The 24,649-nt window shown below is 47.2% G+C and overlaps 1 protein-coding gene across 1 annotated transcript in view; it reads right to left on the bottom strand.

Annotated features, from left to right (window-relative positions):
- Positions 1 to 24,649, bottom strand: part of Ttn (titin) — a 271,490-nt gene that overhangs the window by 24,796 nt on the left and 222,045 nt on the right. Inside the window, 10 exon segments of the mRNA XM_038336350.1 lie at positions 261 to 2,027; positions 2,133 to 2,438; positions 2,532 to 2,834; positions 3,076 to 3,375; positions 3,480 to 3,767; positions 5,208 to 5,504; positions 5,625 to 5,927; positions 6,021 to 6,608; positions 6,729 to 7,025; positions 7,523 to 24,628. Of these exon segments, the coding sequence (XP_038192278.1) occupies positions 261 to 2,027; positions 2,133 to 2,438; positions 2,532 to 2,834; positions 3,076 to 3,375; positions 3,480 to 3,767; positions 5,208 to 5,504; positions 5,625 to 5,927; positions 6,021 to 6,608; positions 6,729 to 7,025; positions 7,523 to 24,628 (21,555 nt within the window).

The raw sequence follows: 24,649 nt of genomic DNA, 5'->3' as shown, positions 1-24,649 counted from the left end.
TATCTGTAATCATCTTTTAATTACCAATAAAGTAGAACAACATGGATAAACCTTGCAAAAACATTCGCATTACTAATTTCCACTTTCTGCTTCATGGTCTAAATTACTTTATTAGACTGAGTTAAAACCATCCCTCTAGCTTGACATGACAAGAAGGTAGAGCCTAGAGGGCAACTTCTGAAAGAGAAGCAGTGTTTAATGTATATATTGCTAATATATTTGGTTGCTAAAGTAAATATATTTGAATAACAGCCACTTACCTACTGGAGAAACAGCCAATGTAAACTTGCTTGGGTCACTAGGTGAGCTTAGGCCAGCAGAATTCTCAGCATATACACGGAATTGGTAGTCCAGTCCTTCTATTAAGCCAGTAGCTCTATATTCTCTCCCAGATATTGGTGATGTGTTAACCCTTTGCCAGAGGATGCTGTTTCTTTCTTTCTTTTCAACATGGAATCCTGTCACTTCTGAACCACCGTCGTAAACTGGTGCATCCCAAGTTAGTGACATGCCATCTGAGGTCACGTTGTATATCACTGGCTTCCCTGGGGGGCCAGGAATCCTGAACTGATGTTTTGCCACGATAAGGTTTGAGACAAGTGGTTCGCTAACTCCGTATCTATTTTCCGCTCTAACCCTAAACTGGTATTCAGAATCTTTGACCAGATTGGAAGCTTTGAAAGTCGTCCTGGCAACGCTTGAACACACCATTTTCCAGTTAGTTTGTGAAGCTTCCCGCCTTTCAATGCTGTAACAGGTGATTTCTCCTCCTCCATCATCTTCTGGGATATCCCATGACATGATGGCACTGTCAGCCTTGATTTCATCGAATCGAATGGGTCCTTTGGGCTTCGATGGTGGGCCAAGGGTAATGATTGTAATGGGGAAGGAGTTTCTACATACGGCATTGTCAAGAATAACAGTGTATTTCCCTCCATGCTCCTTCTTTACGTTCTTAATACTCAAGGTAATTTTGTTTTCTGTTTTACTGAAGCGAACATATTCACTTTCTTTCAGTGGCAAACTATCTTTCAGCCAACTGATGGATGGCTTGGGTTTTCCTTTATAAGGTAACTCAAGATGTACGTTATGTCCAATTCTCACGGATATTTGTGCCCCGGGGATTTCCGACAAGTCAACTTCGGGTGTAATCACAAGCTCTTTCACTGTAAGTGGCCCAATAGTGACAGGGTCGCTCTGTCCTTTCTCATTTCTAGCGGCCACTCGGAATTCCAAGACCGACTGCTCTTTAAGTTGTCCGATCTCAATCTCGCAGGTCTTACTAATGCCAGCGTGTGACCATGCCTGTTCCCCTTTGCCTTTCCTTTCCACAACATAGTCTGTGATGATGCTCCCACCGTCAAAGTCAGGTTTGGTCCAGCTTAGGACAACAGATGTCTTTGTAGAATCTTTCATTGAGAGATCACGGATAGGTGCTGGTACCTCAGCAGCTTTTATAGGCTCTGTAGTCTCACAGGGCTCACCGATTCCAATTTCATTTTCTGCAAGAACTCTGAAGAAGAACGGAGTTTTCTCTGATAAGTCTGTTACCTTAAAGGCTGTGCCGGAACACTTGTGGGACACGACGGACCATGTTCTCTTTGTGGCGTCTCTCTTCTCAATGACATAGTTAATGACGGGAGACCCTCCATCAATGAGAGGAGGATCCCACAGCAACGTGGCTGTGCCCAGGGAAACATGTTTTACCTGTAGCTTCTGGCAGGCCGCTGGCGTATCGAGTACTTTGACGCTCACAGTGGAAGACTTGGGTTGGCCCACTCCGTTTTCTATTGTCAGGATGTATTTCCCTGTGTCGTTGCGAGTGACTTGAGGGATGATGAGTAGGGAAGATGAATCAGTATTTTGGATGTTGTATCTGGCATCACTGCCAAGGTTCTTCTCGTCTTTCCTCCAGGTGACAGTAGGGGGCGGTCTGCCTTTAAAGGGGATCAGTATCTGCACATCTTCACCAGCTTTAGCTATAACGGATGTTCTGAGAGCCACGTCTAGGTCGATTTCTGGTTCCTCTGTAGACAGAAAATGGACATTTACAGTGGTTTTTTAAAAGACAACGAGTCTTTGCCTAGAACTCTTAATAAGATACACAGCATTATCACAGTGGTTGTACGTACCGAGGATATCTTTAGCCTGGACAGGCTCAGTCATTGTGATAGGTTCTCCTTGGCCAGCACAGTTTACCGCTGATACTTGGAAATAGTAATCGACTCCAGGCTTCAGATTAGAGACCACATATTCTGTCGTTCTGACCTCTCCCCTGGTGGAGACAGTAGCCCATTCCTCCTCCTCTCCTTGTCTCATCTCAACAACATAGCCAGTAACATCGCTGCCCCCGTCGTAGACAGGTTTACTCCAGCCAAGAGTGATGGATGATTTAGTTGAATCTGCAATTCTTATCTTGGCAGGGGGGCCTGGAGGATCTGGAATGGCCAATTACAATGTAGCGATTACACAGTCATCAGCAATTCTGTCACACAGAAGACAACCTAAGATGTGCGTACGTGAGAGCTTACCAATAGGATCAGCGGCCTTGTAGAAGTCAGAGGGTTCGGAGAACGGACCCATTCCAGCAGCATTGACAGCACAGACTCGATACTGATAGTCACTGTTTTCAGTGAGTCCTGTCACCTTTTGTCTGGTGTCACGAATGGTCTCCTTTAGTACTTTAAGCCATGCCAGACTCTTCTTGTCTCGTTTTTCAAGGAAATAGCCGTTTATTTCACTACCACCATCTACAGTTGGCCTGTTCCAGACAACAGTCATAGAATTCTTGGTCGTCTTCGTCACTTCTGGTATGCTTGGCGGTCCAGGTGTAACTAGGAAGGAGAGAACAGATGAGTTTAAAGGTTCAACAGGTTCAACTTTCTCATTTTTAAATTCTGTCTAAAATACCAGTTAAGTAACAACAGTGTCTGTCTGGTGGAAAGGGCAGTAATGAGACAAGCAGAGATGCGAAGGAAAATCTTTCCAGAAAAACATCCACAAGCTATCAGAATAGCTTATATCTGTAAGTGTATTTTGCATGCGTTTTAGTTTTCTAATGAGGCTACGACTCACCAAAAGCATTCTTGGCTACAACCGGATCAGATTCCAGCGGCTCGCCAATTCCATATTTGTTCACAGCCCGGACTCGGAAGATGTACTCGTTCCCTTTAATAATCTTGGTCGTTGTGATGATGCACTCCTCCAGGTTTTCAGCCACCATAGACCACACGACTCGGCTTGTTTCACGCTTTTCCACGATGTAGTGAGTGATCTTGGCACCGCCATCGTCAGCTGGAGGCCTCCAGAGCAGAGTTATCTTTTCGGCAGTGACAGTCTTAAACTCAATTGGTCCTCCTGGAGGTCCTGGCTTATCTGCCAATGAAAGAAGAAAACAACGTGAGGGCCTTTACAAGGCCGAGTGGCTTTGGATGACTACACTCTAGGTAAACAAAACAAAGCCCGTGTTAAGCACCTACCGAGGATCTGTACTCTGATGGTGGCGGAGGCGGAACCCATGGCATTCCTTAGCTTTAATTCGTAGCTTCCACTATTGAGGCGGTTGGCATCTTTGATGAGTATAGATGCCAGGTCAGTGCTATTTTCAACGCACACCAGGGCATTGGTTTGTAATTCTTTATCGTCTTTGTACCACTCAATCGTGGGCTCGGGTTTGCCTGAAATACCAGCTCTGAGCCTCACAGATGTGCCTGCTCTGTATTTGACAACTTCTGTATATTCGAGAGGCAAGTCAATAACAGGCCCACCTACAAGAAAAGAAGAGGAAGAAACAGTTGAAATTTTACCAGGATGAAAAATGTAGTTGCGGAAACATCAAAAATAGGCCATTGATCATTTGCTAATTGCTTGCACATGTGTTGTGTGTGTGCTATGCAGGTCTAAGCCCACTCATGTTATAGGGAAGACAGACTGAACAGACTCTGGATTTCAGGGTATCTACACTAAACTGCATGGAGAAATCAGTATTTTCTATGTATTTTTAACCTCTAGTAGGTATTTGACTTCAGTGATGAAAGCAGGATCAGGGTTGAGACCACTATGGAAGAAATAGCACCACACATTTTCTTTGACTCCAGACTCTTTCCTTTGCTTCTGACCGCTTCTTGTTTGTCTTCTCTTCCTTTCCACCATCCAGATGTGAGCAGTTCATGTTCTTCTTGAAGCTTGAGTTCTCTACTCCCAGAGCTATAACTCCCCTGAATGGATGCTCCGCTAGGCTACTCATGATTGTTGAGATATAAAACTAAGTCTGACTTACAGTGCCACAAATCCTGGGAATCTACAAAACCTGACTAGTTCAGGGTGGCCCTGGGACGTCCAGCAAGAGGAAGCGAGTGATCCTTTTGATCAGACGTGAAGAGGCTAACTTCCGTTTTTGACAATGGAAAGAAAGCTATTACAAGGTGCCGCAGGGTACTTGACTGCCATGAAATTCTCATTTCTAAGCCATTAGTAGTTGAATGCCACTTCGTTTAGAATGGCCAGTTATATTTTGCTCTGACAGTAAGATAGAGAGGTCCCCGAAGAGAGCTGCTCATCATTGATGAGTTGTTTGACCTTGGGGGAATTTACATAAATATTCTAAGCCTTAGGCTTTTTTTTTTTCAAGACAGGATTTCTCTTTGTAGCCCTGGCTGCTCTGGAACTCATCCTGTAGACCAGGTTGGTCTCGAACTTAGAGATCCACCTGCCTCTGCCTCCCAAGTGCTGAGATTAAAGGCGTGCGCCACCACTGCCCAGCTTTAGGCTCACTTTTGTAAAGTGGATTGATCTGTGTTGTTAATCTATGGGAGCGAATTCACAGAGGAAGGGCTCTTATGGAAACTGCCCAGTCAATGGTAATACCATCATCATTTAGGACTGTGTGTGTGTTTTCATGAACTTAGGAGAAATATGCAGTGGTGATGTGAGTTAACCTGTGAGTTAATTACTGAGTCTGATAGATTCAAATAGAATGAAAGCACCAATCCAGACAACCAAAAAAAAAAAAAATCCTAAAAGTTTGAAAGACCTTTAGATATCCTATAACCAAAATCTTATCATTTTTTCCTGAAATCAAGGGGGGGTTATGAAGTGGTTAAAGAATATATTCCTACGTATTCCAGCTAGTTTGTAGTTACTCCCACAATTTATTTAAAACACATGTTAAAAGTCATTATAGAAAACAGTGGGTGAAAACTGCTTACCGTAAGAGTCAATGCATGTGATGGGGCCTACAACCTCAGATGGATTGCTGATGGAGCCAACAGCATTTCTAGCAAAAACCCGGAATTCATACTGGGAATTCTGTGTCAAGCCAGAGACGGTGAATTGAGTCTCAATAACATTGGTGAAGCTGGCCTTGGTCCATCTCCCGTCTGGAAGGTCACGCCGCTCCACAATGTAGCCTGTAATCTTGCTTCCTCCATCAAAAGCTGGCTGTTGCCATGAAAGGTTGACAGAGTTCTTGGAAATATCAGTGACCCGAACATTTCTTGGAGGTTCTGCAATCATGAGAAAGCAGGTCAATGGCACTTAGACCAGTTCATTGAAGAAATGAAATTTGCATTTTTAAGTTATCAGAACTGCTCTTCTCATGACAAGTGCATCTGACAAATACATACCACAGGCATCAATGGCCAAGACTGGCTCCGAAGGATGGCTGGGTTTTCCAATGCCAGCAGCATTTTCTGCATACACCCTGAATTCATAGATAAGCCCGGCACTGATGGTTGTGACTTTGAAGTGAGTTGTACGGATGATCATTTTGTTGGCTTTTTGCCATAAGATACTGTTTCTGTCTTTCATTTCCAAGTGGTAGCCTATGACTGCATTTCCTCCATTGGACACTGGTTCATGCCAGCCCACAGTGATGCTTTCGCGAGTAACATTGGAGACCCAGGGTGTAGACGGTGGCCCAGGTGTTGCTATGAAAGAGAGAAAACCCATAGGTTAATATAGGCATTTAGCAGATTTATAGACTAAAGAGCAGTCTGGGGTGCGTAAGGTCAGCAGCTTACTGTATGGCAGTTTGACAACTACGCAAGCTGAATCTATGTGGTCACTGATGCCGAAGCGATTCTCTGCCTTGATTCGGAATTGGTATTCTTCTCCCGTGGTCAGTTTCATGACTTTAATCATGGTTCTTGCCACCGTGGCCGACACTTCAGACCACACGGCCGTGCTTGTTTCTCTCTTGAGCACGATGTAATTGGTGACGTGGCTTCCACCATCATACTTGGGTGGTTCCCATCTGAGCGTCACACTTTCTTCAGTGATGTCACTGATGACCACAGGGCCAGTCGGAGGACCCGGCCTGTCCAGCACAATGATGTTAATGAAAGCTTTGGTGGTTCCACTGGAGTTGGCAGCAGTGATCTCATATCGTCCCGCATCAGCGGTAACGCTTTCTTTGAGGTTGATGGTCAGGTTCTCAGCAGTAATCTCAGTGTTAAATCTCATGGTCGCCTTCAGGGGCACACCATCTCTTGATAAGGTCACTTTGGGGAGCGGCTTTCCTGAAATGGGGATGTCAACTTTAAGGTTGGAGCCAGCTCTAACATACACTGTGTGACTTGGGAAATTTTTCATATCAATTTCAGGTGGCTCTGAAAAATAGAAGTATGAAACATGAAGGTGAGAAAAGAAGTGCCTAAAAACATTAAGTTACCTGAGTGCAGGAAATGTAAATTTGCTTCTGCACAAATTATGCATAAAGTTAGCTATACCTAGCTGATCTTTTATGAGAACAGGAAGCAGGAGCTCTCTTGGGTCACTCAGGCCTGCTTGGTTTTCGGCAAAGACCCGGAAGAAGTATTCATGACTCTCTCTCAGACCGGAAACAACATGATGGGTTGTCTTTACCACTGCACATTTAACCCAGTTTTTCTGGCCTTTCTCTAGTGCTTCGACGACATAGTGTACAACTCTGCTTCCGCCATCGTGTTCCGGCTTCAGCCAGCTCAGCGAAACACTGTCTTTGGAGACACTGGTTACTCCAAGCTTTTCTGGTGGGCTTGGTTTTTCTAAAAAATGAAAAAAAATATGAAGCATTGAAAGAAAGGGGACAATTATTATGCCATTTCCCCCAATTGTCATCCTTCACACATTGTCAAAGAAAAACGTAAATCAAGGGCATGCATTTCCTCTAATTTGTGTCTTATTAATGGGACAATTATGGCTTTTTAGCCAATCAAAGTTACTAAGTTACAGTATTCAAATAACCATATAAAGTTTGCCCAAAATTCACTGTGGGTATTAAACAGAGGGACAAGAGGAACAATCTTGTAAGAAACTACATATAGTTTTTATACATATATTAAATGTGTGTATAGCTAGATTTGATTATCCTTAAATCCAACAAATCTTTTGTTGACGTTCTAGCTATGTCAATTACTAGAGATTCATTTTGTGCTATGGCATAAATAGTTTGGGGGTGTGAACCAAAAGTCTTTAAGATGAAATATAACTAATTAGTGATTCATATTATTCTAGCAAAACATATTTTGCTCTTAATATGCACCTGTTATTTTGACGCCCTCCTTCGTTTCGGCTGGCACACCAACACCAAACTCGTTCTCTCCAGACACTCTGAAGTAGTAAATCGCTCCTTCTTGTAAGTTGGTCACTTTGTAAGAGAGGCGGTTGCAGTTGTTAGTGACAGATACCCATGCCTTCTTGCTGGCCTCGCGTTTTTCTATGTGGTAATTCTTCACGGGTGCTCCACCATCATTTTCAGGAACATCCCAGGACAACACAGCAGTCTCCTTGGTTACTTCACGTACAGTAACGTTGGCTGGAGGTCCTGGGGAATCTAAAACTTTGACAACGAAGGTCATCGAAGCAGCACTCACAACATTTTGAATTGTTAGCGTGTACTTTCCAGAATCGTGGCGGGTGGCATTCTCAATGGTGAGTGATGTACGAGATTCTGTGGAGTCAATGTATGCTCTTGTGCGGAGATCAGTGTCAGGCTTACTCCAGGAGACATTGGGGATGGGTCTCCCTCTGAAAGGAACGGTCATGGTAAATGAGGAGCCGGCCTTGACAACCAAAGTCTTCCTCATCTCACTGTCAACGTCAAATACAGGTTCTTCTTCTCTTTCTTTGGCTACCTGGGGGTCGGAGCTGTCACTGGGGTCACTGGCACCGACCTTATTGACAGACCTCACTCTGAAGATGTACTCAACTCCGGTAGTTAGCCCACTCAGCGTGTACTCTGTGCCTCTGAAGCTCTGGATGGCAGCCTTCCAGTCAGCCTCATCAGACCTTTTGTATTCTACCGTGTATCCCGTTATTGGCGCCCCACCATCAAACAGAGGCTTAACCCATCCGATGGTGATGGTTGTCTTGCCAAAGTCTACAATTTTGGGTTTGGATGGAGGAGATGGCAGGAACACCGGATCTTCCGCTCGAACTAAGGGAGACGTTTCACTTGGAAGACTCAGGCCAGCAGCATTTTCGGCGAAAACCCGATACTCGTATTCACATCCTTCCCGGAGTCCTGTTGACTTCACTCTCAGATCGTAAACTGGTTTTTTATTCACACGCACCCACCGTATGCTGTTCTTCTCACGTCTTTCAATTATGTATCCAGAGATGTCACTGCCTCCGTCAGTCTCAGGTCTTGACCAGCAAAGTGTCATGGAATCTTTGGTCACAGATGTAATTTCCAAAGATGTGGGTGGACTAGGAATGGTGAACGGATCTAGTGCCTTCACAGGCACGCTCTCTAGGGGCTCGCCGACACCATATTTATTAACACCCGTTACTCTAAAGATGTATTCATTGCCTTTAAGTAGCTTGGTCACCTTACAGGATGTCGTCCTCAACTCGGCTTCACATATTGTCCATGCGAGGCGGCTTGTTTCACGCTTTTCTACAATGTAATAGTCGATATCAGCACCACCGTCTTCTTGGGGACGTCCCCAGGAAAGAGAGCACTTCTCCGCAGTGAGGCCAGTTATTTCAAGTGGTCCTGCTGGCGGGCCAGGCTTATCAAGGACTTTACAGTTAACTGCCATTGTCCGAGTTCCTGCAACGTTCTTCAGTGTAAGCACGTACTGCCCGCTGTCTCTTCTCACACAGTCTTTAACTGTTAATGTGGTATTATAGTCTGTTGAGACAATTTCTGTTTTTGCCCTTTCTTCAATTTCCACCCCATCTTTGGCCCAAGAAATGACTGGCAGTGGTCGCCCCGCAATGTCTGCGTTTATTTTAAGGACCTCCCCGGCTTTGACAACAATGACGTCTCGGAATTTGACATCCATCATAATTCTTGGTGCCTCAACGTCGTCTTTGACCGTGATAGGTCCAGTGGATTCGGATGGTTCGCTAACCGAGTCAGCGGCGTTTCTTGCAAAAACCCGGAATTCATAACGCTGGTCTTCAGTGAGCTCAGTTACTTCAAAGTACGTTTCCTGCACATTAGTGAAATTGCACTTGAGCCACCTGCCATCAGGCAGTTCTCTGCGCTCAACAATGTACCCAGTGATCTTAGCTCCACCGTCGTAACGTGGTTTAGCCCACTTAAGTGACACTGATTTTCTTGTGATATTGGTGACCTCAGGTTGCCCCGGAGGGTCACAGGGATCCCTTGCAGGGACTGGTTCACATGCTTTACTGCATTTACCAATGCCAGCAATATTCTCAGCGTATACCCGGTACTCATACATCAGCCCCTCATCAAGACCAGAGACTTTCATTTGGGTATCTGAAATGAGGACTTTGTTTGCCTTTGACCAAAGAATGCTGCTTCTTTCTTTGTATTCAAGGTGATAGCCAATGACTTGGCTTCCTCCGTCGTTAACTGGCACCTGCCAACTTACAATCATGGTAGATTTCGTGGCATGCACAACTTTGGGAGTACCAGGAGGCCCTGGGGGGCTGAACGGATACTCAGCAACCACAGCGGAGGATTCGCTGTAGGAACTCTTTCCGTACCGATTCTCTGCACAAACACGGAACTGATACTCACTTCCTGTTGTCAAGCGGACTATTTTAATGGATGTTCTTGCCACTGCTTGTGAAACTACCTGCCATGTGGTAGACGTCGTTTCCCTCTTCTCAACAACGTAGTTGCTAATTTGGCAGCCACCATCATATTCTGGAGGATTCCAAGAAATGGACACATTGTCACAGCTAACTTCATCAATGCGTATGGGTCCTGGAGGCCCTGGCCTGTCGAGGACAATGACAGTAATTGGAACTGTTATGGACCCAGCAGAATTGGAAACACACAGTTCGTAAGTTCCAACATCTTCTCTTGAGGCTTCTTTAATAGAAAGCGTTGTTACAGTCTTTGAGGAGGATACGTTGACTCTGGTGGTCTCTCTAAGAACCTGACCATCTTTTTTCCAGGTGACGGTAGCTTGAGGTCTTCCTTTGAACGGTATGTCAATTTTGAGTTGGTCCTTAGCCTTAACGTTGAAAGTATTGAAAGGAAGCTCAACCGAAGGCTTTATTTCAATATCTTTCGCAATGACGGGCACTCCAAGCTGTCTCGGGTCGCTCCTTCCTTTCTCATTAACCGCGGCTACCCTGAAGACATACTCTTCTCCTGCAGTCAGGCCGGAAATGGTTGCTTCTAGTGTCTTCACTTGCGTGCACGTGCTCCATTTCTCACTGCCCTTTGTCTGCATCTCGACGACATAGCCCGTGATTTTGCTGCCACCATCACTCTCTGGTTTCTCCCACTTAATTGTAGCTGTGTTGCGGGTCACATCGACAAGGGTCACCCTTCCAGGGGGGAGTGGTGGTTCAGATACTTTTACAGGTTCTGTTGTTTCAGCTGGTAATCCAATCCCATATTCGTTGGAAGCCAGGACTCGGAAGTAATAAGAGCACCCTTCTTGTAGATTCTCAATTTTGAAAGTGTTCTTAGTGCAGTTGTTCGTAATGGTCGCGTAAGCTTTTCTTGTAGTTTCTCGTTTCTCAACGATATAATTGGTAATCTTGGCTCCGCCGTCGATAAGCGGTGGCTCCCAGGACAGTGTCACCGAGTCTTTCTTTACTTCTCTCACAGCCAGGTTCACAGGTGCACTTGGTGAGTCCAGAACTCTAACATTGACAAAGGCCGTCTTGGAGCCGCTGTTGTTTTCCAGGGTGAGGTTGTATCTCCCGCTGTCAAATCTGGTCACATTGTCAATCACCAGCATTGTGTACGAACTAGTCACCTCGATCTGGGCCCTCTCCGTGAGAACACCATCAGCCTTTTCCCATCTGACTTCAGGTTCTGGTCGGCCTTTGATAGTAACAAACAAGCGCAAAGTGGCGCTTGCCCGAAGAGTGACCACCTTCCTGAGATCAGCGTCAAGTTCGATTTCTGGGGGCTCTGCCCTCTCCTGAGCAACAACAGAGCCAGGGATGGTTGCGGGCTCGCCTACACCCTCGGTATTGAAAGCACAGATTCGGAAGTTGTACTCGGTATTCTCTTTAAGCTTGGTCACCGTGAACTGCTTCCCTTGTAATCCTGATGGTGGCGTGCAGGTCGTCCATTCATCAGCGGCAGCTTCTTTGAGCTCAATAACATAGCCTCGGACAGGTGCACCGCCATCATAAATTGGCTTATTCCATGCTAAGGAGACAGAAGATCTAGAAGTGTCTGTCACTTTGGGGTTACTTGGTGGACCGGGTGGATACAAGGCATCGCATGCCCGGTAGAAAACAGATGGCTCGCTAGGTTCCCCAACGCCGGCGGCATTCTCAGCGGAGACTCTGAATTCGTAGGAATGACCTTCTGTGAGGCCAGTTACCCTGAACCGAAGGTCTGTCAATGTTTTCTTGTTACACTTGGTCCATCTTATTCCTTCCTTGTCTCGCTTTTCGAGAATGTACCCCTCAATTTCAGCACCTCCGTCATCTACTGGGCGTGTCCATGTCAGCACCATGGAATCTTTGGTGATGGCTGAGGCCTCAGGTGTTGAGGGAGGGCCTGGACGCTTATAAGGATTACAGGCTATCACAGGCTCAGATTCCAGGGGCTCTCCGATTCCATACTTATTCACTGCCATGACCCGGAAAATGTACTCGTTCCCAGGAAGTAACTTGGTGACTTTGTAGTTAAGGGCCTGCACCTCAGTTGAAACCTGGGTCCAGGAGAGTCTGCTTGTTTCTCTCTTTTCAATGATGTAATGTGAAATACTAGCACCACCATCTTGCAAAGGTGGGTTCCATGCCAGGTAACACTTTTCGGCTGTAACTCCAGTGACTTTAAGGGGTCCTTCAGGAGGCCCTGGCCTGTCCAGCACCTTTACAGTGATAGGTATGGTCTTGGTGCCACCAACGTTGCTGAGTTTCAAGGTATACTGGCCTCCATCAGTACGGATGCAGTCTTTCACAATGAGAGTTGTTTTCTGGAGACTGGATTTAATTTCCATTCGAGCAGCTGTTTCTTCGAGTTCGTTCCCATCCTTGGACCAAACGATATCAGGGATAGGTTTGCCCCGGATATCAGCTTCGAGAACAAAGGTCTCCCCTGCATGCACAACGATGACATCTCTGTACTTTGGATCCAGTGAGGCATTTGGGGCATCAATTTCATCCCTTGCAGTGATAGCACCGCTGCTCTCAGACGGCTCGCTGAAGTTGCCAGCCGCGTTTCTTGCGATTACTCTAAATTCATATCTTTGGTCTTCTACGAGCCCAGTCACTGCAAATTCAGTCTCCACCACGTTGGTGAAGCTGGCTTTCATCCATCGGCCATCAGGGAGGTCTTTCTTTTCCACGACATAGCCGGTTATCTTGCTGCCACCATCATAAGCAGGTTTCTTCCATTTCAGGGTGACGCTATTTCTCGTGATAACGATGGCTTCGGGACGGCCGGGTGGGTCACATGGGTCACGCGCCACGTAGCACTCTGACACTTTGCTAGGCTTGCCAGTGCCCACGATGTTCTCTGCGGAAACTCGGAACTCATACTCAAGCCCCTCATCGAGCCCAGTTGTTTTGAACTTGGTATCCTGGATGGGGATCTTATTGAGCTTGACCCACAGAATGCTGTTCTTCTCCTTCTGCTCAAGATGGTAGCCAATAACTTTGCTGCCTCCGTCATTAACTGGCTCGTGCCATTGCACAAGCATCTGGTCTTTGGAGACAGATGTCACAAAGGGGGTTCCAGGAGGTCCGGGTTCTTTAAATGGATACTGTACCACAACTGGTTTCGAATCCAAGGGAGAGCTTTTTCCATACCGGTTCTCAGCAAAAATCCTAAACTGGTATTCACTGCCCGTTTTCAGTTTGCCAATTTTAATGGTGGTTCTGGCAACTGTTGCCGAGACCATCTGCCAGGTGGTGGTGGTGGTCTCTCGCTTCTCGACAATGTAGTTGCTTATCTGGCACCCTCCAGTATAGGCTGGAGGTTCCCATGATATCACCACAAAGTCCGCACTGACTTCATCAAACTTCACCGGTCCGACTGGAGGGCCAGGCTTTTCCAAAACAATGATGCTGAGGTTTTCTGTGGCTGTGCCTGCACTGTTAGTCGCTGTGACGCTGTATTTTCCAAAGTCCTCCTTGCTACTTTCCTTAATGTGTAAAATGGTCGAAGTAGCTGTTTCTTCTACGTTTACTCTTGTGGTCTGTTTCAGAGGCTCACCATCTTTGACCCAAGAAATTTTCGGTCTTGGTCGGCCTATAACTGGAATTTCTATTTTCAGATCCTCTCCCGCTTGGACACTGTATGTATTAAATGGCAGCTTAAAACTGGGCTGTATAGTCAAGTCCTTGGCGATGACAGGAACGCCGAGCACCCTTGGGTCACTTTTCCCTTTCTCATTGTAAGCTTTGACACGGAACTGATATTCTTGTCCTGAGCTCAGACCAGTAACAACTGCATTACAGACTTTGGACTCAGCCACTACGCTCCATTTTTCTGTTCCTTTGGGTTGCATTTCAACCACATACCCAAGGATTCTGCTACCACCGTCATGTTCGGGTTTCTCCCACATGAGTGATGCACTGGTCTGGGACACATCAGTGAGTGTCACCTTTCCTGGCGGGGAAGGAGGTTCAGAAGCCTTCACAGCATCAGAGGTTTCCGCGGGGACACCAACTCCGAATTCATTCTCAGCCATGACTCTGAAGTAATAGATGGCTCCCTCGGTCAGATTCTCAACTTTAAAGCTGGTTTTACTGCATTTACTGCTCACGTTGGCATAGGCCTTCCGGGTTGACTCGCGCTTGTCGATTACGTAGTTCTTGACCTTTGCCCCACCGTCAATGAGAGGTGGTTCCCATACCAGAAGGACAGAGTCTTTTCTCACTTCCTTCACAGCTAAATTCTGCGGGGGTCCTGGGGTGTCAAGTACCTTCACGGTTACGAAAGCCGACTTGGTCCCGCTGCTGTTCTCCAGCTTGAGAATGTACTTCCCAGCATCGTTTCTGTCACAGTTATCTATTGAGAGCTGAGTAAAGTTCATGCCCTTCTCAATTTGGACCTTATCTGTGAATTCACCGTCCTCTTTAGACCACGTGATCTCAGGTGTGGGCCGGCCTTTGAATGGGATGTGGATTCTGGCAGATCCTCCGGCTCTCACGACGATGCCTTTTCTTAACTCAGAGTCGAGGTCGAGTTCAGGAGCTTCAAGTTTGTCTTCTGGTTTCACAGTACCTGGAACTGAGGCGGCCTCGCCTAAACCGACTTTGTTGAGGGCACAGACTCGTATTTTATATTCTTGGTGTTCAGTGAGTTTGGGAATTTCGAATCGAGTGACTCTCAGGCCAGTCTGTGGAGTAACTATTTGCCATTCTTCTTCTTCTGCTTTGCAGACTTCGACGATGTAGCCCAGGATCTCACTGCCACCATCATAGATAGGTTTGCTCCAGGCAACAGTGATTGAGTTTCTAGTGGTGTCTACAACATGTGCATTGGTGGGCGGGCCAGGCTTGAACACAGGATCACAAGCCTTGTAGTAAACGGTAGCTGGACTTGGCTCTCCAACTCCTGCAGCATTTTCTGCGGAGACTCTGAATTCATATTCATGATCTTCCGTTAATCCTGTTACCCTGAGCCGCAAATCTGTAATGCGGCGTTTGTTGCATTTTATCCAGCGAATGCCACTCCTGTCTCTCTTCTCCACAATGTAACCAATAATCTCACTTCCGCCATCACTGTCTGGCCGATTCCAGCAGACCGTCATAGAGTCCTTGGCAATGTTTGTGACTTCCAAGCTCTTTGGTGGTCCAGGAAGCACAAACGGATTTTTCATGAGTACTGGAGCAGACTCCAGGGGTTCGCCAACACCGTACTTGTTGACAGCCATTACTCGGAAAATATATTCATTCCCTTCCAAGAGCTTAGTAACTTTCAGAGAGTTAGTCACAACTTCTGAAGCAACCATGGTCCATGCGAGTCGACTGGTTTCTCGCTTCTCAACAATATAGTGAGAAATGTCACTGCCGCCATCTTGAAGTGGTGGAGACCATGCCAAAGTGCATTTTTCACATGTGACTCCAGTAACCTGAACTGGCCCTTCCGGAGGGCCTGGTCTGTCAAGCACTTTCACATTCACTGGGAATGACTTAGAACCTGCAACATTAGAGGCCCTCAAAATATACTGTCCGCCGTCAATTCGAATGGCATCTTTTACAATAAGTAAAGCTTTGAAATCTGTGTTCTTTATTTCACATCTAGCAGATTCTTCAATCTCCTTATCTCCTCTTAGCCACTCAATGGTGGGTAGGGGCTTTCCATGGACGTCAGCCTCCAGTCGGAATGTTTCTCCGGCATTTACCACTATTGTGTCTCTGAATTTTGGATCCATTGAAATCCGTGGGAGTTCAACCTCATCCTTGGCCGTTATTGGCCCAGTGCTATCAGAGGGTTTGCTTATTGCGCCAGCTGCATTCTTTGCGATGACTCTGAATTCGTATCTTTCATCTTCAGTGAGACCTGACACAGTGAATTGAGTTTCAATGACATTCGTAAAACTGGCTTTCATCCAGCGACCCTCAGGTAAATCACGTTTCTCTACGATGTAACCGGTAACCATACTTCCACCGTCATACACAGGCTTGGTCCACTGCAATGTGATTTCATTTCTCTTAACTATGATTGCTTCTGGGGTTCCTGGCGGGTCACAGGGGTCGCGGGCTACATAACATTCAGAATTCTTGCTTGCCTTGCCAACACCGACAATATTCTCCGCGTAAACTCTAAATTCGTACTCGATGCCTTCTTCAAGGTTCAAGGCTTTAAACTGGGTGTCATGAATAATCGTTTTGTTGACTTTTGTCCACAAAATACTATTCCTTTCCTTTCTCTCAAGGTGGTAACCTATGACTGGGCTTCCACCATTATTGATTGGTTCATGCCATTGGAGAACCATAGCGTCTTTGGAGATGGCCGTGGCAAATGGTGTCCCCGGAGGGCCTGGTTCTTTGTAGGGATACTGAGCTACAATTGGTTCAGACTCCAAAGCAAAGCTTTGCCCGTATCGGTTTTCAGCAAATATTCTGAATTGGTATTCTGTACCAGTTTTCAGTTTGCTTACTTTGAGTGTCGTTCTGGCAACAGTAGCAGAGACGACATCCCACACTGTGGTGGTTGTATCTCTTTTCTGAACAATGTAATTGGTTATTTGGCATCCCCCTGTGTATAAGGGAGGGTTCCAGGACAACGTAATACTCTCCGCACTGACTTCGTCAAATTTAACAGGCCCTCTTGGAGGATCAGGCTTATCTAGAGTAATAATTTCGATGGTTGCTGTTTTCTGACCGACGACATTGGCCACTGTGATTCCGTACTGTCCGCCGTCGTCCTTATGAGTTTCTTTAATACTGAGCGTGGTAAGGTCTAGGGAGTCGGTGACATTGATTCTTGTGGTCTGCTTCAGCGGCACCCCGTCTTTGGTCCAGGAAATGGTTGGTTTAGGACGTCCGGAAATTGGTACTTCTACTTTCAAATCCTGGCCAACTTGGACACTGTAACTGCTGAATGGTGGCCTTACATCTGGTTCGATGACCAGATCCTTGGCAACTATTGGAACTGCAAGGGACCTTGGGTCACTCCTTCCTTTTTCATTCACAGCAACAACCTGGAAAAGATATTCTGCTCCCTGAGTTAGGTTGGTAATAACCGCTTCAAGCGACTTCACCCTAGCACACTCCGACCACTTATCGGTGTTCTTGGCTTGCATTTCTACAATATACTGAATGATTTTACTGCCACCGTCATGTTCAGGCTTGGTCCAACTCAAAGAGACGCTGTTTCTGGTGACGTCATCCACAGTGATTTTCCCTGGAGGCTGTGGGACTTCTGCAACCTTGATTGGATCTGCAGTGCGGGCGGGAAGGCCGATACCGTACTCGTTCTCGGCGGTGACTCTGAAGTAGTAACTGCAGCCTTCCTGAAGCTGTTCAATTTTCCAGGAGTTCTTGTGGCAGTTCGTCACGACGGCAGCATAGGATTTTCTTGTGGCTTCGCGTTTCTCAACAATGTAATTTTTAATTTTGGATCCGCCATCCAACAGAGGAGGCTCCCATGTAATGGATACCGAGTCTTTGGTGATTTCTGTGACTTTCAGGTTGACGGGTGGGCTTGGCGTGTCTAGAACCCTCACGGTCACGAAGGCAGATTTCGTCCCACTGCTGTTCTCTAAGGTGAGAGTGTACTTCCCGCTATCGTATCGGTTGACGTTGTCAAGAACAAGAGAGGTGAAACTGCTAGTGACATCAATTAGAGCGGCGTCTCGGATGTCCCCGTCTACCTTCCCCCACTTAACTTCTGGGGTGGGACGACCTTTTATCGGGACAAACAACCTCAAGGAGCCACCTGCCCTTATATTAATAACCTTCCTTAGTTCAAGGTCAAGATCTACATCGGGCGCCTCAAGCTTTTCTTCGACCAGTACAGGTCCAGGGACGTCGGCATGCTCCCCCACTCCAGCTTTATTGATGGCACAGATCCGGAAGTTGTATTCATGCTTTTCCACCAGCTTCTCCACTTCCAGGTGAGTTTTGTTGATTCCAGTCGGCGGCGTGCACATCGTCCATTCGCCAACGCTCACGTCGCATTTTTCCACGATGTATCCCTGGATTTCACAGCCACCGTCGTAGATAGGTTTGCTCCAAGAAAGGAACACTGAAGATCTGGTAACATCCGTGACCTTGGGGTTGTTTGGAGGGCCTGGTTTATAAACGGGGTCACAAGCCTTTTGGTAAGCAGAAGGAGGGCTTGGCTCACTGAGCCCAGCGGCATTTTCAGCTGAGACTCGGAATTCATAATTGTGATTTTCTAGGAGCCCGGTTACTCTCAAGCGCAGCTCTCCGATCAGACGCTTGTGGCATCTGGTCCATCTTATGCCTTCTTTGTCCCTTTTCTCCAGAACGTATCCTAGAATCTCACTGCCGCCATCAGATGCTGGCCTTTCCCACACAACAATCATTGAGTCTTTGGTCACAGCCGTAACCTCTGGAGCTTTGGGTGCATCTGGGACCACAAATGGATTCTTGGCAAGTAATGGCTCAGATTCGAGAGGCTCACCGACACCGTATTTGTTCACGGCCATTATGCGGAAAATATATTCATTCCCTTCCAGAAGCTTCGTCACTTTGCAGCTGAGTGTTTGCACATTGGCGTCAACCAGAGTCCAGACGAGGCGGCTGGTTTCTCGTCTTTCCACAATGTAATTTGTGATATCGCTCCCACCATCCTGAAGCGGGGGTTTCCAAGCCAGTGTGCATTTTTCTGCTGTCACCCCTGAGATAGCAACAGGTCCCTCAGGTGGTCCTGGTCTATCAAGAACTTTGACGTTGACAGTAACTGATCTTTCTCCCGCCACGTTTTTGGCCTTCAGGACGTAATTGCCACTGTCAACACGTATTGCGTCTTTGACACCGAGACTGGTGGCAAAGTCGGTGCTCTTGATTTCTAGCCGAGCTGTGCTTGAAAGTTCCAGGTCACCTTTTACCCACTGAGTGGTTGGTATTGGCTTGCCATATATATCTGCCTCAATCTTGAATGACTCACCAGCATGAACCACAACTGTGTCTTTGTATTTGGGGTCCATGCTTATCCTTGGTGGCTCTACCTCATCTCTCGCTGTTATTGCCCCGGTACTTTCTGAGGGCTCACTGAACACTCCGGCCGCGTTTCGAGCGATAACCCGGAATTCGTATCTGTGATCTTCAATCAGGCCAGTTACCTCAAACTGGGTGTCAATGATATTTGTAAAACTGGCTTTCATCCAGCGGCCATCAGGTAATTCTTTCTTCTCAACCACATACCCAGTGATCTTGCTTCCACCATCATAGGTGGGTTTCTTCCACTGAAGAGTCACAGAATTCCTTGTGACAATGATTGCCTCTGGCCGTCCTGGTGGATCGCATGGGTCGCGAGCCACGTAACATTCTGATGGTTTACTTGGCTTGCCGATGCCTACAATGTTCTCTGCAGACACTCTGAATTCATATTCGATACCTTCCTCAAGGCCAGTGGTCTTGAACTTGGTTTGAGGAATAGGTGTTTTGTTCAGCTTGACCCAGAGGATGCTGTTTCTTTCTTTGCGTTCTAGATGGTAGCCAATGACTCTGCTTCCACCGTCGCTGACTGGCTCATGCCATTGTACTTCCATGCTGTCTTTGGAGGCAAGAGTGACGAATGGCGTGCCCGGTGGACCCGGCACTTTGAATGGGTACTGGGCAACAACAGGCTCAGAATTGAGATAGGTACTCTTCCCGTACCTGTTTTCAGCAGCGATTCGGAACTGATATTCACACCCTGTCTTGAGCCTGCAGGCCTTGATGGTTGTTCTTGCAACAGTAGCTGACACAATTTGCCAGGTGGTTGTGGAGGTGTCACGCTTCTCTACGATGTAATTATTGATGGAGCTTCCTCCATCGTACTTGGGTGGCTCCCAGGAAAGGGTCACACTGTCTGCTGTCACTTCATCCATTTTCACTGGTCCGGTTGGAGGCCCTGGTTTGTCGAGAACAATGACATTAAGGGTTTCTGTGGCTTCACCTGCTGAGTTTGTCAGTTTGACTGTGTAATGGCCGACGTCTTCTCGGCAGGCTTCCTTTATCGTCAGCAGGGAATTGTTCTCTGTGCTCTCCGCATTGACTCTGGTCGTTTGCTTCAGCGGCACATCGTCTTTATGCCAGGTGACAGCCGGTGTTGGGCGTCCGACGAACGGGACATCGATTTTCAGGTCTTCACCTGCCAGCACAGTGAAAGTGTTGAAGAGGAGTTTGAAGGCTGGCGGAATCACAAGGTCTTTAGCAATCACCGGGACACTCAGCTGCCTGGGGTCACTGATGCCCTTCTCATTCTGAGCTGAAACACGGAAAGAGTATTCTTCGCCCTGAATCAACCCAGTGATGGTGGCTTCAGTGACTTTCACCGTGGCACACGTGGCCCATTTGTCACTGCCTTTGCTCTGCATCTCGACGATGTAGCCAAGAATTCGGCTACCTCCGTCGTGCTCTGGCTTCTCCCAAGACAGAGACACACTGTTCCTTGTGACGTCCATTAGCGTTATCTTCCCTGGAGGGAGAGGTCGTTCCGACGCCTTCACGGACTCTGCCGTCTCAGCAGGTAGTCCGACGCCATATTCATTCTCAGCAAGCACCCGGAAATAGTAACTGCAGCCTTCCTGGAGCTGGTCCACTTTCCAGGAAGTCTTATGGCAATTTGTCGCCACTGTCGAATATGCCTTTCTTGTGGACTCTCGCTTTTCAACAATATAGTTCTTTATTTTTGAGCCTCCATCGAGGAGAGGAGGCTCCCACGTCAGCGTGACCGATGTCTTTGTGACCTCCTTTACCTTTAGGTTCTGTGGAGGGCCTGGTGTGTCTAGCACTCTAACGTTGACAAATGCAGACTTGCTGCCGGAGCTGTTTTCTACAGTTAGTATGTACTTGCCGCTGTCGAACCTATTAACATTGCCAACGATCAGCAGGGTATAAGAGCTTGTGGATTCAATGCTAGCTTTATCCAACGATTCTCCATGCTCCCTGGCCCACTTGACCTCGGGTGCTGGTCTACCCTTGATGGGAACAAAGAGTCTCAGGGTACAACAGGCTCTGATAGTCACAAGTTTGCGTAAGTCAGCGTCCAGTTCGATCTCCGGAGGCAGCATTCTTTCTTCTGCCTTTGGAGTCCCAGGAACAAGGGCAGGTTCTCCAACTCCTTCAGAATTCATGGCATAGATGCGGATTTTATATTCCTGATTCTCTATGAGGTTGGTGATGGTATAGGAAGTTGCTTTGAGCCCAGCTGGTGGAGTGACAACCTGCCACTCATCTTCTTCCGGCAGGGCAATCTCAACCATATACCCAGTGATTTCGGAACCTCCATCGTAGATAGGTTTATTCCATGCAATCGAAATGGAGGACCTGCTTGTATCGAGGACGCGTGGGTTACCTGGCGGGCCAGGTTTAAACACGGTGTCGCAGGCTTTATAAAATGGGCTGGTGGCACTTGGTGCACTAATTCCAGCTGCATTTTCTGCCATTATTCTGAATTCATATTCATGTCCTTCTGTCAGCCCAGACACTTTATATCTTAGGTCCGTAAGAGTCTTTTTGTTGCACTTTACCCAGCGCTGGCCAGCTTTATCACGCCGTTCCACAATGTAATTGATGATTTCACTCCCACCGTCAGAGTCGGGATGTCCCCAGCAGACAACCATGGAGTCTTTGGTGATGGTTGTGACTTCAGGGTTCTTGGGTGGATCGGGTGGCCCATAAGGATCCACTGCAAGCACAGGCTCTGACTCTAGTGGTTCTCCAACCCCATACTTATTTACAGCCATGACACGGAATATGTATTCATTGCCTTTCAGGAGCTTAGTGACCTTCAGCTTGGTTACCTGGACTTCTGTGGCAACGTTGGTCCAGGCCAACCTGCTGGTTTCACGCTTCTGCACTATGTAATGATCGATTTTGGCGCCTCCGTCATCCAGGGGAGGCAACCACGACAACACACACTTTTCTGATGTCACATCTGACACAGCTAAGGGTCCTTCAGGTGGTCCTGGTCTATCGAGAACTCTGACATTGAAAATGTGCTTGGCAAAGCCACCAGGGTTGGTTGCTGTCAGGATGTAAGCCCCACTGTCTGTCCTGGATGAATCCTTGTTGATCAGGTGCGTGGAGAAGTCTGCAATTTTTATTTCCAGTTTTGCTGTGCCCTCGAGCTCCTTTCCATCCTTAGCCCACTCCATGGTTGGAGGTGGGCGACCAGAAACATCAGCTTCGAGCTTGAAGGCTTCACCAGCCTTTAATGTGATGGTGTCCTTAAATTTAACATCCACCATGATTCTTGGTGCCTCAAGGTCATCCCTGCAAGTGATGGCGTCTGACGGCTCAGATGGCGGACTGATGGCCCCGGCAGCATTTTTGGCAATCACCCGGAACTCATATGCGGCATCTTCAGTTAGGCCACTGACGGTAAACTCGTTCTCTAAAATGTTGCTGAAGTTGGCCTTGAGCCAGCGTCCGTTAGGGAGGTCCCTCTTTTCAACCACATAACTAGTAATTTTAAAGCCTCCTGTATATTCGGGCTTAGCCCACTTAAGTGTCACTGTGTGTCTGGTAATGTTTAGAGGCACTGGTTTCCCAGGCGGGTCGATGGGATCCAAAGCAAACATGGGTTCAGATGGCTTGCTGGGTTTGCTCTTGCCTGCCATGTTTTCTGCAATTACTCGGAACTCATAAGCAAGGCCATCTGTAAGTCCAGTTGATTTGAAGATGTTGCCAGGCACCAACGCTTTGCTTACAGTCTGCCAGAGAATGCCATTGCGTTCTTTCCTTTCGACATGATAGCCTAAGATGGGGCTGCCACCATCAGAAAGCGGTTCGTGCCAGCTAATCGTCATCGAGTCTTTGGTGACTGCAGTAACCTGAGGGGTTCCGGGAGGCCCCGGCACCTTAAATGGATAGTTAGCAACTATGGACGTAGATGTGATGCCGGGTCCGACTCCATATCGGTTTTGTGCTTTGACGCGGAATTGGTACTCCACTCCTGTAGTCAGGCGAGTGGCTTTGTAGGTGGTACGGATAACAGTCGTTGCTAACTCTACCCATGTAGTACTGTCTGTCTGTCGCATTTCTACTACATAGTTGCTTATTGGGACACCTCCATCATTTTCCGGTGGTTCCCAGGAGAAGGTTACAAAGTCAGAAGAAACTTCATCAAATTTAATTGGTCCTTTCGGTGGTCCAGGGATATCATGGACTTGAATGGTTATGACATCACCAACTTCTCCTACAGTGTTCTTTGCTGTCAATGGATAGGGTCCACTATCACTTCTGACACACTCATTGATATTTAAGATGGTTGAGGTCGCTGTGTTTTCAACATTAACTCTCTGTGTCTGTTTAAGAATTTGGTCTCCCTTTTTCCACGTAACTGTGGGCTTGGGTCGACCGAGTACTGGAATTTCAACTTTGATGTTGTCCCCAGCTCTGGCAATGACTAGCTTCTGATAGATACCACGGAGATCCAACTCTGGAAGCATGGTCTGCTCCTTGACGATGATGGGTCTGCTTTCTCGGGGAGCACTTCTGCCCGCACTGTTTACCGCCATCACTTGGAAGGTATATTCCTCTCCTTCAGTCAGATTCCTCACCACACACTCCAGCCCTTTCACCGTTGAGATGTGGGTCCACTGGTCAGACCCTTTCCTCTGGGCTTCAATCACGTAGCCAGTGATCTTGCTGCCACCATCATGCCTAGGTTTGGGCCATGCCAGGCTGACTGTGTTCTTGGTTATGTCCATAATGTTAAGGCTGTCTGGGGGCAACGGTGCTTCAGAGGCTCTTACAGGCTCTGTTGTTTCCGAGGGCTCCCCGATTCCATATTCATTTTCTGCCATGACTCTGAAGAAGTATTCACAGCCTTCTGTCAAGCCAGTTACTTTATATGTACACTTGTGGCATTTAGTGGTAACGGTGGAGTATGATTTCCTCGTTGCTTCGCGTTTCTCCACGATGTAGTTTGTTATACGCGAGCCCCCATCTATCAGAGGGAGGTCCCAGTGTAGGGTGACACTGTCCTTTGTGATGTCTGTAGGCCGTAGGTTAAGGACAGGACCTGGTGTGTCTAGGACTCTGACGTTGACAAAGCCACTCTTCTTCCCGGCTGGGTTTTCGATGGTCATCACGAACTTGCCAGTGTCGTATCTGTTACATTCTGGGATAATGAGGAGAGTGAACGACTCCGTGTTTTCGATGTTGGCTCGGTGCTTCAGGTTGATGTTATCTTTGGTCCATGTCACTTCGGGGGCAGGACGACCTTTAATTGGCACAAAAATCCTAATGCTGAGTCCTGCCCTTACCACCAGTGTTCTGCGCAGCTCAGCATCCAGCTCAAAATCAGGAGCCATTTCCTTCTCTACGATTTCAACATCTGGAATCACTGCAGGCTCCCCGACGCCTGCATCATTGACAGCACTAATTCTAAAGTTGTACTTTTCTTTAGTCTGAAGGTCAGGAACAACAAACTGAGTGATTCTGAGGGCCGTTCCTGTTGTATCTTTAATCCAGGCCTCCTCTCCTACTTTCTGATGCTCCACTATGTAGCCAGTGATTTCAAGCCCACCATCATAATGAGGCTTGCCCCATGCTAAAGATGCTGATTTCTTGGTAGTATCTGTGACATGCGCATTTGAAGGTGGTCCCGGAGGATCTGGGCAAAAGAAAGAAGGGT

Source organism: Arvicola amphibius, chromosome 7 (assembly GCF_903992535.2).
Source record: "Arvicola amphibius chromosome 7, mArvAmp1.2, whole genome shotgun sequence".
Classification (NCBI taxonomy): Eukaryota; Metazoa; Chordata; class Mammalia; order Rodentia; family Cricetidae; genus Arvicola; species Arvicola amphibius.
The sequence above is the reverse complement of the archived record's forward strand: the minus strand, read 5'-3'. Positions and strand labels throughout refer to the sequence as shown.